At 40.3% G+C, this 17081-nt stretch overlaps 1 protein-coding gene across 3 annotated transcripts in view; it reads left to right on the top strand.

Moving 5' to 3' along the window:
• GTF2H1 (general transcription factor IIH subunit 1) overlaps positions 1 to 16470 on the top strand; it is a 47867-nt gene extending 31397 nt beyond the window's left edge. For all 3 annotated transcript variants that reach the window (XM_033207091.1, XM_033207093.1, XM_033207092.1), the window contains 6 exons: positions 1032 to 1120; positions 1506 to 1623; positions 6738 to 6828; positions 7314 to 7429; positions 9381 to 9473; positions 15217 to 16470. In XM_033207091.1, the coding sequence (XP_033062982.1) occupies positions 1032 to 1120; positions 1506 to 1623; positions 6738 to 6828; positions 7314 to 7429; positions 9381 to 9473; positions 15217 to 15303 (594 nt within the window). In that variant the 3' untranslated portion in view covers positions 15304 to 16470. The remainder of the gene's footprint in view (positions 1 to 1031; positions 1121 to 1505; positions 1624 to 6737; positions 6829 to 7313; positions 7430 to 9380; positions 9474 to 15216) is intronic.
• The last annotated feature ends 611 nt before the right edge of the window (positions 16471 to 17081 follow it).

The raw sequence follows: 17081 nt of genomic DNA, 5'->3' as shown, positions 1-17081 counted from the left end.
ACATAGATCATATATCTTTCATAAGTAATATGTTTTTATTACAAGGCTGTAAAAATTTAAGCAGGTTGTTAATAGCACAGGTGGTAACAGATTAATGAAATTAATGAATAAAATTAGTAAAAATAAAGAGTCCAGAAGTAAACCCAAATACATGGAGGAATTAAGCATATGTATGATACACATGACATTTTAAAAGTCAGTGAGAAAAGATGAATTAATCTATTTTACTCCTAATCCAAAATAAATTCTGAGTGGATCCAAGATTCAAGCAAAAATTAAGCCACAAGTTGGGCATGGTAGCATGTGCCTATAATCTCAGCAATTTAGGAGGCTGAGTTCGGCTGGGGAGGTGGTGATTTGCGCCTAGGAAAAAAAAAAAAGCCCCAGGTGTATAAGCAAAAAGCAGGCAAAGAGGTAGAATTTTTTTTTTTTTTTTTTTTTTTTTTTTTGAGATGAAGTCTCACTCTTGTCACCCAGGCTGGAGCGCAGTGGCATGATCTCAGCTCACTGCAACCTCTGCCTCCTGGGTTCAAGCGATTCTCCTGCCTCAGCCTCCCAAGTAGCTGGAATTACAGGCATCTGCCGAGGAGATGGAATTTTTTATAATTAAAACAAAAAAATACCAAACTGGAAGATAAAGTATTTACAACACATAAAGTAAAAGACTGTTTCCTTAATATTTAAAAAAATCTTATTTTTTAAAAAGTACCCAATATAAAAATAGCGGACAGCATAACATCGTTCATTTGGGGAAAAAATAATAAAATGTAAACTTTCACCTACCAGATTGGCAAAAGTAAAAAAGTTCAGTAATACTTCATGTAGTCAAAGTGTAAGAAAACTAGTACTCTTAAGTATTTGTTGAGGAAATATTTGTAGGACAACCATTTGTAGGACAGTCATCTCTAGGAAGTGAAGCTCATGGTGGGAAGACTTCATTTTTTACTCTGTACAGTTTTGTTTTTTCAGTCATGTTTATTTTGTAAGAGAAAGTTGTGACCAAATAAAAAGTACTGTGTTAATAATTATAGGCGAAATTACAAGAGTCCATTGAATATGAAGACTTGGGGAAAAATAACTCTGTAAAAACGATTGCACTAAACCTCAAGAAGTCAGATAGGTAAGTTTGGTCAATATTAAGCAGAATAGCTATGTAACACAATTCAGTCCAAAATACATCCTGCAAGTACAGCACTCATGTTTTAATCAGTTTGTCACTATCAAAGTACAATATCCTTTTTTGTTTAAAATTTATACTTCTCAGGAAAGCAAAAATGATCAAACCCATGACAATAAATGTTGGATCTTTCTGCTGTTGCCTTCTTATTGCCCTTATGGGAGTTAAATTATTTTACTGAAATTATTTTATTGAAATCTCTTTAACTATATAGTTATCGTTTCTTGCCTTGAGGGGAACTTTGTTCTGACTGCCAACATGTTGCAAAGACAAATGTTGAGCATCTTTACTGTGTGTGATTAGTAATTTCTTCTGTGCTAACCTGCAGGTATTATCATGGTCCAACTCCCATCCAGTCACTACAGTATGCAACAAGTCAGGACATTATTAATTCTTTTCAAAGTATTAAACAAGAAATGGAAGCTTATACACCCAAGTTAACTCAGGTAGGTGACTTCTACTGTTTGAAGGCCAGAATTCCCATAGTTCCTTCCTCAGTTTATGAGCACAAGCAGATTGAACTATACAACTAATATTATAATTGGGTTTAAAGACATAGTTCTGATAAATAAATTGAAAAAAGAGGTGGCAAGAAAAGGTGTTTGGCACTTTCAAAAGGCATCTGAAGATAAGATGATAATGAAAAATAAGGTGATGAATTTTGTGATTTTTACTTCTGTATACTTTTATTGGGAAAATCTCCCAGGTTTCCAAATTCTCTCTGGACATTATTCTCTGAATATTCTGCATGACTCAGGCTCAAAATATGTAAAACAGCTCATCATTGTTCTTTGTTTTTCTTTGTACTTCAGTTGATCAACAGTTTGTCAGTTCTGCCTTCAATAATACTTCTTGATTCTATCACTCTTATTTAGGCAAACCTGACTGATTTTCCGTAATGCTACTGCAAGTTGCCTTTCTAAAATCACTTATTTTGGCCGGGCGCAGTGGCTCATGCCTGTAATCCCAACACTTTGGGAGGCTGAGATGGGTGGATCATGTGAGGTCAGAAGTTCGAGACCAGCCTGGCCAACATGGTGGAACCCCCGTCTGTACTAAAAAATTAAAAATTAGCTGGGCGTGCTGGTACACACCTGTAATCCCAGCTACACAAGAGACTGAGGCAGGAGAATCACTTGAACCCAGGTGAGGTGCAGAGGTTGCAGTGAACTGACACCACACCATTGCCTGGGCAACAAGAGGGAAGCTCCATCTCAAATAGATAAATAAATATTTTAAAATAAAAACATGTATTTTATCACTGCAGCTGGAAAATCTTCACTGCCTCCCTTCACTGCAGTAGTCTGAGTGCCTTTGTGTGGCCTGCAAAACTCTTTATAGTCTGGCCCTTGCCCACTACTCCAGTCTCATCTTCAGCCATAGTCTCCACTACTCCCTCCCACACATGGCCGCGGGTTCCGTACTCCAGCCTAACACACTAAGCTGTCCAGAATCTTTTGATCACATTGTCTCCTTCATGCTTCCTGTGCTTTGACTCATACTCTTTCTCCTTAGAATACCCTTAGCCCTGTTTCTCCCCTAAGGAACTGATAATTAAGACTCAGCTCCAGTTTCATTGCCTCTGGAAAGTAATCCTTAACTTGTGCAAAGAATTTGTTTTTTCCTTTTCTCTGTTTTTATGAGCACTGAGGCAGAGTGTATACCTATATTACGGTATTTATCACATCAAGACTTACTTTTTACTTTTTATTTTGAAATCTCAGATTTTACTGAAAGTGACAAGAAAATATATTCCAACCCATTTTGAGACAAGGTTACAGGCATAATTTCCGTTTACCCCTAAATATTTCGATGTGTATTTTCAAAAAACTAAGACATTCTCTTAAATAACAATACAATTATAGAATTAATAAGTTAACATTGATGATGTATTATCTAGTCTGCAGATCTACACTTTCACCAGTTACACCATACATAGCAAAAGAAAACTTTTTGGTCCAGCAGCCAAGCCAGGTTTATCAGTTGTGTTTGTTTCTCATGTGTTTTTAGTCTCCTTTAAAATGGAATGATTTGTCAATCTTTGTCTTTTCATAACTTTGACACTGAAAGAGTACTGAGCAATTTTTTGTAGAATGACCTTAAATTTCTCTAATGTTTCCTTGTGACTAGATTCACATTAGGCATTTTTCCAGAAATACCACAGAAATAATGTTATATCCTACTCAGTGTGTCATATCAGGAGGCAAATGATTTGTGTATATCCCAGCTTGTGATAATACATTTTTTCACTTGGTTAAAGGTAGTATTTGCCTGGTTTTCCACCAAAAAGTTAACTATTTTTCCCTTTGTAATTAATAAGTATTTTGTGGAGCTGTACTTTGAGACTATGTAAATACCCCATTTCTCACCAAATGTTTTATTTTTTAATATCATTATCTTTAGAGACAGGGTCTTGCTCTGATGCCCAGGCTGGAGTGCAGTGGCACAGTCATAGCTCCGTACAGCCTCAAACTCCTAGACTCAAGCAATCCTCCTACCTCAGCTTCCTGAGTAGCTGGGATTATATGAATGTGTCACCACACAACAAACTTTCATCTAGTAGATTTTTAGAATCATTGACGATTCTTGCCTGGAAGAGTGGTTGTTAAATGATGATTTTCTAATTCCATCAGCCCTTGTACGTTATCAGCTGACATGAAAGGAAGAGCATTCCCTTCATTACCTTCTCCTCTGTTTGTTATTTATATCAGCATGAATTCATTCATTCTATGAGTTAAACACTGTTGCTCTCTTTTTTTTTCTTTTATTCTTTTGGATTTGTTTGTTTGTTTGTTTGAGATGGGGTCTCATGTCTCACTCTGTCACTCAGGCTGAAGCACAGTGGCATGATCTCAGCCAACTGCAACCTCCACCTCCCTGGCTCAAGCGATCCTCCCACCTCAGCCCCCCAGGCAGCTGAAACCACAGGCACTCACCACCATGCCTGGCTAATTTTTTGTATTTTTGGTAGAGACAGTGTTTTGCCGTGTTGCCCAGGCTGGTCTTGAACTCCTGAGCTCAAGCAATCCACCCGCCTCAGCCTCCCAAAGTGCTGAGATTACAGGCTATTTTTTTCTTTCTGTTAACCAAGGTACAACTTAACATACAGTAAAATTTATTTATTTATTTAGAGACAGGGTCTCACTGTGTCTCCCAGGCTGGAGTGCAGTATCACAATCTCGGCTCACCGCAGCCTCAACTTCCCAGGTTCAAGCAATCCTCTCACCTCAGCCCCCTCAAGTAGCTAAGTAGCTGGGACTCCAGGCATGCGTCAGCACCCCTGGCTAATTTTTATATTTTTTTGTGTAAACAGGGTTTCACCACGTTGCCCAGGCTGATCTTGAATTCCTCAGTTCAAGCGATCCACCCACCTCAGCCTCCCAAAATGAAATTTATCTTTTTAAGTCTGCTAGTCTACAAGTTTTGATAAACACATGCTGTTATGTAGCCACCAACAAAATCAATATTTAAAAAAACCAGTTCTGTCACCTCAGAAAGTCTACCCATGCCCCTTTATAGTCAGACCCTTCCTACCCTCTTCACTCAGGCTCTCCTGTGTCTGACAATATCCCCATCATTCTGAGCCCCTCCTTACTTAATGGTGCAGTAAGACAGATGTTCCAGGCTTATCTTGTATTTGCTCCGCCCCAGGCGTGAAATTTTCTTTTTAGCACTGAGTGGATTAAGGTAGGAACCAAGATCTGGGACCAGGCACAGTGACTCATGCCTGTAGTCCCAGCACTTTGCCAGGCCGAGGCACGCAGATCACTCGAGAGTTCTAGACCACCCAGGCCAACGTGGCAAAACCCCGTGTCCACCAAAAATACAAAAAAACTGGGTATGGTGGTGCATACCTGTATTCTCAGCTACTCAGGAGGCTGAGGCAGAAGAATTGCTTGAGCCTAGAAGGCAGAGGTTGCAGTGAGCCAAGATCACACCGTTGCACTCCAGCCTGGGCAATAGAGTGAGACTCTGTCTCAAAAAAAGAGAAAAAAAAAATATATCTGAGCACTAGGTATACTCATTGCTGTTGAGGTGTCATTGTCCCTTCAGCAGAAAGCTAGAAAATACATATGTGTACATATATGCACACATAACCAACTTGGGATTATTTGACCAATTCTTTCAATCTAGACTATGGTTGTCCAGTATCTGGCCCTGGGGCCCAAGTAGACCCACATATCTTTTGTTTTAGGTGTGGTGGTGTTTGTTTGATTTAGAGATGAGGTTTCTGTCACCCAGACTGGAGTGCAGTAGCACTATCATAGCTTACTGCAACCTTGAACTCCTGGGCTCAAGCGATGCTCCCACCTCAGTCTCCTGAGTCACTAGGATTACAATTGTGAGCCACCATGCCCAGCTCTCCCCACATAATTTTTTTACGCTGTAGTCAGTCTGTTTTTTTTTTTTTTTTTTTTTTTTTTTGGAGTCAGGGTCTTGCTTTGTTGCCCAGAGTGGAGTGCAGTGGCGCCATCTCAGCTCACTGCAGCCTCAACTTCCCAGGCTCAAATGATCTTCTCACCTCAGCCTCCCAAGTAACTTGGACTACAGGCGTGCACCACCTCGCCCAACTAATTTTTTTTGTATTTTTTGTAGAGACAGGGTTTCGCCATATTGCCCAGGCTGGTATCTGACAAAAAGAAAATAGGAATAAAGTGAGCTCCAGTGTCCCCTTACTCATGGTTGCCCCATACTGTACTTTTACACTAAGTTGGGAAAATGTTTTCATCCAATCTATACATGGATGGATTTCTGCTCATAAAAACTTCATTGGAAAATCTTAGAGATGCTAACCCTGCACTTACTGTTTCACAAATTATTTGTTCCTCCCTATAGCAGTGCCTCCCTACAGTGCCTGGCACTTGATAGGCACTCATTGAATAGATAGGTCAATTTTTTCCTAAATGTTGATACAGTGGGGAGTATATTTTTCCCCCTTTTGGCTATATTTATTCACTTCCTTGAAAATTAAATGACAATTAATAAATTTCTGCTCTGTTGAATTTCCCCCCCCCCAAATCTGCTATCAAGGGTATGTGTTAGCAAAGCCAGGTGTGGAGTACATACCTGTAGTCTGTCCCAGCTACTCAGGAGGCTGAGGGAGGAGGACTGCTTGAGCCCAGGAGTTCAAGTTCAGCCTGGGCAACATAACAAGATTTTGTTTCTTAGAAAAATAAATTTAACAGTAACAAAGGATACAGGTTAACATGTTGTTTTACCTGTTTCCTTAAACTCCATTTTACCTTCAGTGGTAAGAGTTCCCAAGTTAAATTGAATTGATACTTAAGAAAGGGCTTTAACTAGGCAAAACCATGGGAGTTTTGAAGTCCCTGTGGACTTGCCTGGCATGCCTGGAAGATTTGTAGGTATCACCTTTCTACACGGATTGTGTTTCTGCCCTCAAGGAAAATAGTTCACTTTGATCACTGTAAATGATGTAGTATTTAAACAAAAGTAAAACACTTCATTTTTACTCTAAAACTAAAATGTTAAGAAAGAAAAGTGGCAAAAAAAAAAAAAAAGAGGAAAACCAGTTTTTTTGCATTTTCATTTTTTCCAGGTTCTCTCAAGTAGTGCTGCCAGTAGTACCATCACAGCACTGTCACCTGGAGGGGCACTTATGCAGGGAGGAACACAGCAAGCCATAAACCGTATGTGCTGGGCCATCTTCTGCTACTATCTTTCTGCCTAAATCAGCTTTAAAAAGCAAGCTGGGAGGAGTGCTGAACTTTTATTGGTTTTTCCATGGAATAATCCTGGGATTTCTATTTTGTAGATTTGTTTTTATACATTCAGATTCTGAAACACATCTAGACAAGTGTTAGATTTCAGAACTGTCTTACTATTACAAATAGTGGGTCATTGCTAATTTCTCTAATATCATACTAAAAGCTGCTTTCTTCTCCCCTACCTCTTAGAATGAAGGGGAAACCTGAAAGTTTCTTTAAAATCCCAAGAGCTTTTAAATTTTATGATCTCTCAGCCCCAAAATTACTAACTTATCTGAAAATAGCATATCCTGGTTTGGCGTTGACAGAGTACATGTTCAAGTTTATTCTCTGAGTGGTCATTTTTTTCAATTCTGTATGTATGATAAAATAGCTCTTACCCTGTGGACCTCGTTCTTCTTTTGCAGAGATGGTGCCAAATGATATTCAGTCTGAATTGAAACACTTATATGTAGCTGTTGGAGAACTTCTACGGCATTTCTGGTCCTGCTTTCCTGTTAATACGCCATTCCTAGAAGAAAAGGTTAGAACCAGTTCTGAAGACAGCCAGATAATTGTGGTAGTGACTTACGAGATGTTTTGAAATTGGACAGTTTTATTAAGTCTTTACCATGTGACAGACACTGGGATAACTCTTTTGCATACATTATTTCATGTAAACTTCACAGCATCTTTATGGAGTAGGTATTGGTACCCATTTTATAGATTAGGAAACAGATCAGACCAGTTCCATAACTAATAATCATACAACTTAAAGCTTGTATCTACTTCCAAGCCACTGTGAATAGAGACCTAAAACAGATTACATCAGTAAAGTTATTTATATTTGATACGTTTTTCAGGGATAGCAAAATCCAAAGTAAGAACTGACAACAAATATAGCACTAGCTATTTAACACTAAAACCCCTTTAACCCATTAAAGGACAGTTGACAAATGGAAAAATGTAACATAAGTAATATTATAAATTGCTCTTATAAACCATGATTAAGTAAAAGATAAAGACCTCATTAAGAACAATAGGCAAACACTTTACAAGCAACTCACTAAAGAATGGAGTGACCTAGGAAGATTAAGGGGAAATGCTCACACTCACCAGTATGCAGATAAATGAAAGCTATAGTAAAAAGAACATTTCGGCCAACCATGGTGGCTCACACCTGTAATCCCAACACTTTAGCGGGGCCGAGGTGGGAGGATTATTTGAGCCTAGGAGTTGGAGACCAGCCTGGACAACATAGCAAGACTCTGTCTCCAAAAAATATATAAATAAATTTTTTAAAAGAATATTTTTTTCACCTACTAATTTGCAAAAGAACGAAAAACAAAATGAGCAATGTTGACCATGTTGCCAATAGTCCTTTCTTACACTGCTAGTGTTTTTTTAGGTGCTTTTACTTCAGCATGCAAATGAAATTTCAAATGAAATTCAACGTTTAGAAATTTAGGAAATAATTAGGAATGCAAATACTTAGCTAGAGATGGTCTATCACTGTCTAAGATAGAGGAAATGGCCTAAATATCTACCAGAAGGGGGTTGGTTAGAGAAGCATTTGGTATATTCATACACTGAAAGACAATAATTATTTTATTTTATTTTTTTTATTGAGACAGGGTCTCACGCTGTCACCCAGACTGGAGTGCAGTGGAGTGATCTCGGCTCACTGCAGCCACTACCTTCTGGGCTGAGGTGATTCTCCCACCTCAGTGTAGTGGCATGAGCCACTACACCCGGCACTTTGGGAGGCCGAGGTAGGCAGATTTGAGCTCAGGAGTTCGAGACCAGCTTGGGCAATGTGGCAAAACTCCATCTCTACAAAAATTACAAAAAGTAGCTCAGGTGATCACCTGAGCCTAGAGAGGTCAAAGCTGCAGTGAGCCGTGTATGATCTTGCCACTGCACTCCAGCCTGGGTGACAGAGTGAGAGCCTGTCTCTAAATGAATGAATAAGTGAATGAGTGACTATTTAAATGAGTTGAGTTTTTTGTTTGTTTTTGTTTTTTGAGACAGAGTCTCACTCTGTAGGCAGGCTGGAGTGCAGTGGTATGATCTCAGTTCACTGCAACCTCCACCTCCCGGGTTCAACCAATTTTCCCGCCTCAGCCCCCCGAGTAGCTGGGACTACAGGCATGTGCCACCACACCCAGCTAATTTTTGTATTTTTAGTGGAGACAGGGTTTCACCATGTTAGCCAGGATGGTCTCAATCTCTTGTCCTTGTGTTCCGCCTGTCTCGGCCTCCCAAAGTGCTAGGATTACAGGCATGAGCCACCGCGCCTGGCCAAATGAGTGTTTATGACTGAAAGATGTTCACATTGAAGTGTTAACAATGGGATATAATTGGTATATTTATTTTCTTTTTATATTTAAATTCTATAAGAAAAGTAACTTTCATATGTAGAAGTTTGTTTTTCTCTTGGTCTCTACAGCTTCTTTGAGATTTCTCTGTAATTTATTGTTTCTCATCTTTTATAGGTAGTGAAAATGAAAAGTAATTTGGAACGATTCCAAGTTACGAAGCTCTGCCCATTCCAAGAAAAGATTCGGAGACAGTATTTAAGCACAAATGTAAGGCAGCAATCTGATTTTTGCCTGATCTTCTTTCTCTTTGTAGTAAAATGATGAAATTGACTTTGCTTTCATGTAAATGAGTACTTAATTTTCTTTTTTGAAACAGAGTCTCACTCTGTCGCTCAGGCTGGAGTGCAGTGGCTCCATCTCAGCTCACTGCAACCTCCGCCTCCTGGGTTCAAGCAATTCTTCTGCCTCAACCTTCTGAGTAGCTGAGATTATAAGTGCATGCTGCCACGCCCAGCTAATTTTTGTATTTTAGTAGAGACGGGGTTTCACCATGTTGGCCAGGCTGGTCTCAAACTCTTGACCTCAGGTGATCACCCCACCTTGGCCTCCCAAAGTGCTGGGATTACAGGCATGAGCCACCACGCCCTGCCGATACTTTATTTTCTGTTGCTCAAAGTACTGTTTTTTAATGCTGAAATGTGTCATGCATTCAGAAGTATATAAAATACATACATATTTTTTATTTTTTTTTTTTTTTTTTTTTTTTTTTTTTTTTTTTGAGACGGAGTCTTGCTCTGCCACCCAGGCTGGAGTGCAGTGGCCGGATCTCAGCTCACTGCAAGCTCCGCCTCCCAGGTTTATGCCATTCTCCTGCCTCAGCCTCCCGAGTAGCTGGGACTACAGGCGCCCGCCTCGTCGCCCGGCTAGTTTTTTGTATTTTTAAGTAGAGACAGGGTTTCACCGTATTAGCCAGGATGGATACATATTTTTTAAATAAAACAACTCTCTGTTTACTCACCAATCAGGAAAATGAGTAGAATGTTACCAGAACCCATAGATATTCCCTGAGTGCCCCTGTCCAGTTGCATACCACTCTCTCTTCCCCTCCAGAGGTCATGAGTAACCAAGGCATTTGTGATAACCAGCTCCATGCTTTCCCTTAGAAAAGTTTTACAATCTGGCCGGGTGCGTTGGCTCACTCCTGTAATCCCAGCACTTTGGGAGGCCAAGGCAGGCCGATCACTTGAGGTCAGGAGTTCGAGACCAGTCTGGCCAACATGGCGAAACCCTGTCTCTACTAAAAATACAAAAATTAGCCTGGCATGGTGGCGCATGCCTGTAGTCCCAGCTACTCGGAAGGCTGAAACAGGAGAATTGATTGAACCTGGGAGGCAGGGGTTGTGGTGAGCCAAGGTCACACCACCACACTCCAGCCTGGGTGACACAACAAAACTCTGTCTCAAAAAGTTTTACAATCTATGTGTATGTTCTCAAAAATATATATTACTAATTTATTAATTTGGAAAAACTGAGTAGCAAGCACAAACCTAGCAGCATAAGGAAAGATAGAATTGCTACTACTCACAGTAAGCAAAACTGTTCCTGGGTTCTATTTGGCATCAGCTTCCCTGATTGTTTACAGTAGGGAAGGTCAGTGGATGAGGTATTGAGAAGTGTCACTTTATGCTCAGCATTTTTAGCATTGTATTTAAAACAAGGTTAGAGCAACCACATCAGATCATTTGTATGTGCAGTTATACAAGTCCTCCCAGAGGTACCTTGGGAAGAATAGTACAGTCACGTGTTGCTTAACCACAGGGATATGTTCTAAACAATTCATTGACAGGCAGTTTTGTTATATGAACCTCACAGTGTACTTAAAACCTAGCTATATAGCCTGCTACGCTTCTAGGCTATATGATGTAGCCTATTGCTCCTAGGCTGCAAACCTATACAGCATAGTACTGTACACAGTTTTAACACAGTGGTATTTGTGTATCTAAACATAGAAAAGTTGCAGTAAAAATTCAGTATAAAAGATAAAAAGTGGTCCACCTGTAAAGGGCATTTACCATAAATAGAGCTTGCAGGACTAGAAGTTAGTTGCTCTGGGTGACTCAGTGAGTGAATGTGAAGGACTAGGACATTGCTGTACACTACTGCAGAGTTTACTAACACTGTACACTTAGACTACATTAAATTTACAAAATAGCTTTTTTTCTTCAATAATAAATTAGCCTTAGCTTACTATAACATTTTTACTTTTATAAACTTTTAAATATTTTTAAAGTTTTTCATTCTTTGGAATAACATGGAACTTAAAACACACATTGTATAGCTGTACAAAAGTATTTTCTTTGTATTCTTATTCTGTAAGCCTTTCTCTCTCTCTCTCTCTCGTATAATATGTATATGTATATATATGTGTGTATATATGTATATGTATTTTTTCTTTGAGATGGAGTCTAGTTCTGTCACCCAGGCTGGAGTGCAATGGCACGATTGCAGCTCATTGCAACCTCTGCCTCCTGGGTTCAAGCGGTTCTCCTGCCTCAGCCTCCTGAGTAGCTGGGATTACAGGTGCCCGCCACCATGCCCAGCTAATTTTTATTTTTTTTTTAGTAGAGACGGGGTTTCACTGTGTTGACCAGGTTGGTCTCGAACTCCTGACCTCGCGATCTGCCCGCCTTAGCCTCCCAAAGTGCTGGGATTCCAGGTGTGAGCCACCGTGCCTGGTCCCTTTTTTCTATTTTTAATATTTTTTTTTCTTTTTAAACTTTTGTTAAAAACTAAGACACAAACACACGTTAGCCTAGGCCCACACACGGTCAAGATCATCACTATCACTGTCTTCCACCTCCACATTTGTCCCACTCAAAAGTCTTCAGGGGCGGTAATGCACGTGGAGCTGTCATCTCCTGTGATAACAATACCTTCTTCTGGAATACCTCCTGAAGGACCTGCCTAAGGATTTTTACAATTAACTTTTTTATATTTATAAATAGGAGTACACCATAAATAATGATTTTAAAATACAGTAAATAGATAAACCAGTAACATATTCATTATCATTATCAAGTATAATGTCCTATACATAATTGTACATGCTATACTTTTATACAGCTGGCTATGTAATAGGTTAGTTTACACCAGCATCCCTACAAACGAGTGAATAATGTGCTGCTCTGTGATGTTACGACATCACTAGATGATGAGAATTTCTCATCTCTATTATAATCTTATGGGACCACCATCATATATGCATATCATTATGTGGCACATGACTCTAGTTACAAATTTAAGATTCAGTGTTTCAATAACTAGGATAATTAAAAGGGGAGTTTTATCACTGAAAGCTGAAAAATCATCAGTAAGATTTTTCGTATTTATTGCCTAAATATTCTAAGTGGTTTTCTTTTTTTTTTTTTTTTTTTTTTTGAGAAGGAGTCTCGCTCTGTCGCCCAGGATGGAGTGCAGTGGCCGGATCTCAGCTGCTCACTGCAAGCTCCGCCTCCCGGGTTTACGCCATTCTCCTGCCTCAGCCTCCGGGTAGCTGGGACTACAGGCGCCCGCCACCGCGCCAAGCTAGTTTTTTGTATTTTTTTAGTAGAGACGGTTTCACCGTGTTAGCCAGGATGGTCTCAATCTCCTGACCTCGTGATCTGCCCGTCTCGGCCTCCCAAAGTGCTGGGATTACAGGCTTGAGCCACCGCGCCCGGCCGGGTTTTCTTAAAATATAAAAGAGCATTACTTAGAATAGAAGCCTGTAGTGTCCTCTCACAGCAGGGCACAGATGGCAGATAGGTTTCAGGTCATGTGCCTTCTCAATTGATTATAACTGCTTGGAGTACTGTGTTGGAAAGTTTGCTGAGGGCCAGGCGCAGTGGCTAACACCTGTAATCGCAGCACTTTGGGAGGCCGAGGCGGGTGGATCACCTGAGGTCAGGAGTTCAAGACCAGCCTGGCCAACATGGCAAAGCCCCTTCTCTACTAAAAATACAAAAAATTAGCCAGGTGCTGTGGCGAGTGCCTGTAATCCCAGCTACTCAGGAAGTTGAGGCAAGAGAATTGCTTGAACCTGGGAGGCGGAGATTGCAGTGAGCTGAGGTCGCGCCATTGCATCCAGCCTGGGCAACAAAAGTGAAACTCCATCTCAAAAAAAAAAAGGGGTGGAGCTGGGCGCGGTGGCTCAAGCCTGTAATCCCAGCACTTTGGGAGGCCGAGACGGGAGGATCGCGAGGTCAGGAGATCGAGACCATCCTGGCTAACACGGTGAAACCCCATCTCTACTAAAAGTACAAAAAACTAGCCAGGCGAGGTGGCGGGTGCCTGTGGTCCCAGCTGCTCGGGAGGCTGAGGCAGGAGAATGGCGTAAACCCAGGAGGCGGAGCTTGCAGTGAGCTGAGATCCGGCCACTGCACTCCAGCCTGGGCGACAGAGCGGGACTCCGTCTCAAAAAAAAAAAAAGGATGCTGAGGCCATGTGCAGCCTTACAGTAGGATATGTTGTTGATCTCTTCCAATTGATAATATATAGATACTGCTGCCCATCAAGCAGAATAAGTAATTTTTACAGTTTCCAGACAGAGCTGAATATTCCTATCCCCCATAATGATAAACAGGTATGGCAGTAAGGGGAATTTTTTTTAACTCTGTACTCCTCAGACCTAAGCATTGACATGCCAGAAGAATTTAGGACTTCCTGATCTCCATCTCCATCCTCCCAGACTTGGGAAAACTTTACTTCCAAACATGTAAACACTGTCCCCCTGCAAGGAAACTTATTCCAGAGACTTGTACCTCAAACGTCAGTGTAAGCCAGATGTTGTGGTATGCACATGTAGTCCCAGCTATTTAAGAGACTGAGGCAGGAGGATCATTTGAAATCAGGAGTTTGAGACTATAGTAAACCTAAATTGCACCTGTGAATAGGCACTGCACTCCAGCCTGGGCAACGTAGTAAGACCATGTTTCAAAAAAAATAAAAAGATTCCATATGATCCTTTTGACTTCTAGCCTAGCTATGTCCATGATGAGGACAAAATTCTTAATCTATTCAAAGATCTGTAGTCCTGACCCAAGACATGACATAGCACGTTGTGTGAAGCATTGAAACCATTTAGGTTTTCTGTAATATGCTGAGTTATGTTGAACTGAAATGCTGGAGTTGAAAAAACCCTAAAAATAGCAAACTATTTCACAAAATTTTGCAGAATTAACTGCAGGAGCTTTTGAAAATCAAAGATTCTTGGGTCTCATCCCAGGCCTGTTGAATCAGAATCTTCAGGAGAATAAGGCATTTTTCCAATGTTCTGCTAAGATGTATATACAAGGCTGGGCACAGTGGCTCATGCCTGTAATCCCAGCACTTTGAGAGGCTGAGGCAGGAAGATTGCTTGAGCCCAGGAGTTCGAGACCAGCCTGGCCAACATGGTGAAACCCCATCTCTACTAAAAATACAAAAATTAGCCAGGTGTGGTGGCTCATGGTTGTAATCCTAGCTACTGAGGAGTCTGAGGCATGAGAACTGCTTGGACCTGTGTGAGCTGGAGGCTGCAGTGAGCCAAAAATCACACCACAGCACTCCAGCCTGGGTGACAGAGCAAGGCTCTGTCTCAAAAAAAAAAAAAAGTGTACACTACCATCCTGGCCTTAGTTGGCTGACCAGTACTCAAATCTAGAAAATCACAAATACAGTTCAGACCGCTTATTTGACAGAAGGAATTGAGGCCTGGAGCACAATTGTGACTTCCATATTGTCCTATTGTTGGTTAATGACAGGACAGTCATTACAACCACAGCTTTTTCACTGCCCCCCACTTTCTGTCTTTCCTTTCCATACAAAATGTGTCTGACAGAACCTTCTCAGAGGGCTTGCACTTTGCCTCATTAACTGGGGAAATACAGAGGAGCTCCAAAACTACACTCTGAAATATGTGCCAGATTTGGGTTGGAAGGATTAACTTCCCCTGCTTTTGCCCAGTTGTTAAGTGTCTTGCTGTGTTTTTCAGTTGGTAAGTCACATAGAAGAGATGCTCCAGACAGCCTACAACAAGCTCCACACATGGCAGTCACGGCGTCTGATGAAGAAAACGTGAGGTGGCCATGATGCTCACAGGTTTTGTGAGATTGAGAGAACTATGACCTGCAGCAACTCTGGAAACCTGGCCTGACAGACAAGCAGATGACCTCACAGGAGTGATAAGAAACATCTGCTCCACGCCAACTCCCAGAGCTGATGCTATTGTACTTGCACATTGGGGACTGAAAGGAAAGAAGGGACTAAATGCTGGGGAGGTAAATTAAGGCAGAACCAAATGAGCTACGTTGCAAATATATATATACACACACATATATATGTACATGTGTATGTACATATATATATTTTAAAAGACTGTTTACTGCAGTTACTCAGGAACTGCTTTTGATTGACATTAAGCTGCTTTCAAAAATTTAAAAAAAACTTTTTAAAGGGTGCATTGATAAAATTGAGGTTTTTTGGTTGTCGTTTTTTTCCGTGTAAATTTTTTTCCTAAGTTTATGACACAGGGTAGACCTTAAGTATTCCTCCTCCATCCTTCATCCTCCACCCTCCATTGGATCCTCAAGTTTTAATGAATTCCAATTATACCTTACATCAGCAAGTTAAAAAGAGTACTTTAAAATAAAGCAAAGGGAGACTGTTGCTCAACCATCAGGAAACAGTTGTCAGAAGACATCATTGGTCCTGTGTTTCCTACGGAAATAAGAAACAATAAATATTGCACTGAATGTTTGTGGTTTGGAGTCCCTGAATAATAAAGAGGGAACATATTTGCAGAAAGTTGCATAGGGTTTTTTAATGCAGAATTTTGTCAGAAGACAATGGCGCTGCATGTTTTTCTTTGAGTGCAAATGTACATTGCTAAGATTTTTTTTAAGATGGCATGTGCTTTGAAAAGAGGATATTGCATTTTTAAGAGTTTAAAAATCTTATGAGTGAGAAATATAAAAAAATATTATTTTCACCTCTTTAGAAGAAATAAAAGATGTTTCTCCTATCTCCTTTTCTCTAGTATTTGACTGTTACTGTCCTTGGCGAATCGATAATCATTGCATAGTGACTGAAAAGCCTAAGTGCAAAAAAAAAAAAAAAAGTTCTTGTTTCTGGAATTCGTGCCATATCTTGTTCCTGATGGGATCAACTTACTGTTTAAGACTTTAGATGTCTTGTATTAAAAATTACACAAAAAAGTAAAACTTTTTATACTTACTCTTTTAACTCAGACACATCTCTGGTTTCTCATTATGTGTGAATTTCCTTGGGTGGGCTGCCTGAGAACTGTTCATTTTATTTTAGGCCATGTTACAAACTGGTTATCCTTCATATAATGACTGCTAAGGTCAGAACCTAAGCCAGGCAAAGTAGCACGTGCCTGTAGTTCCAGCTACTCGGGAGGCTGAGGTAGGAGGATCACTTGAGCCCAGAAGTTCCAAAGTCCAGACTAGGCAACATAGTGAGACTTCATCTCTATTTTTACAGAAAAAAAAGAAATTTATCAAGACCTTGAACTGGTAAAGGGAAAGAGGCCACATCATTTCCTGCCTTCAGTCTTCCCATTTCTCTTTCAGATCAGTGTAGTAATGGTACAATCCCTTAAAATTTACACTTTCACAAAGTACTTTCAAATGTGTTACTGCCACAATGGGGCAAATAGAAAAATGATTGAAATAAAAAAATACCAAAAAAAATAAAAAGAAAAAAATACGGCTATTGGGAAAGACAGACATAAGAAATGGAATGTTCTGTTGAGTGCTGTGTTAAAAATTAAGTTGCAAGCTGGGCATGGTGAGTCACACCTGTAATCCCAGCATTTTGGGAAGCCAAGGCAGGAGG

The sequence above is a fragment of the Trachypithecus francoisi genome, unplaced genomic scaffold (assembly GCF_009764315.1).
Source record: "Trachypithecus francoisi isolate TF-2019V2 unplaced genomic scaffold, Tfra_2.0 Lachesis_group8, whole genome shotgun sequence".
NCBI lineage: Eukaryota > Metazoa > Chordata > Mammalia > Primates > Cercopithecidae > Trachypithecus > Trachypithecus francoisi.
The sequence above is the reverse complement of the archived record's forward strand: the minus strand, read 5'-3'. Positions and strand labels throughout refer to the sequence as shown.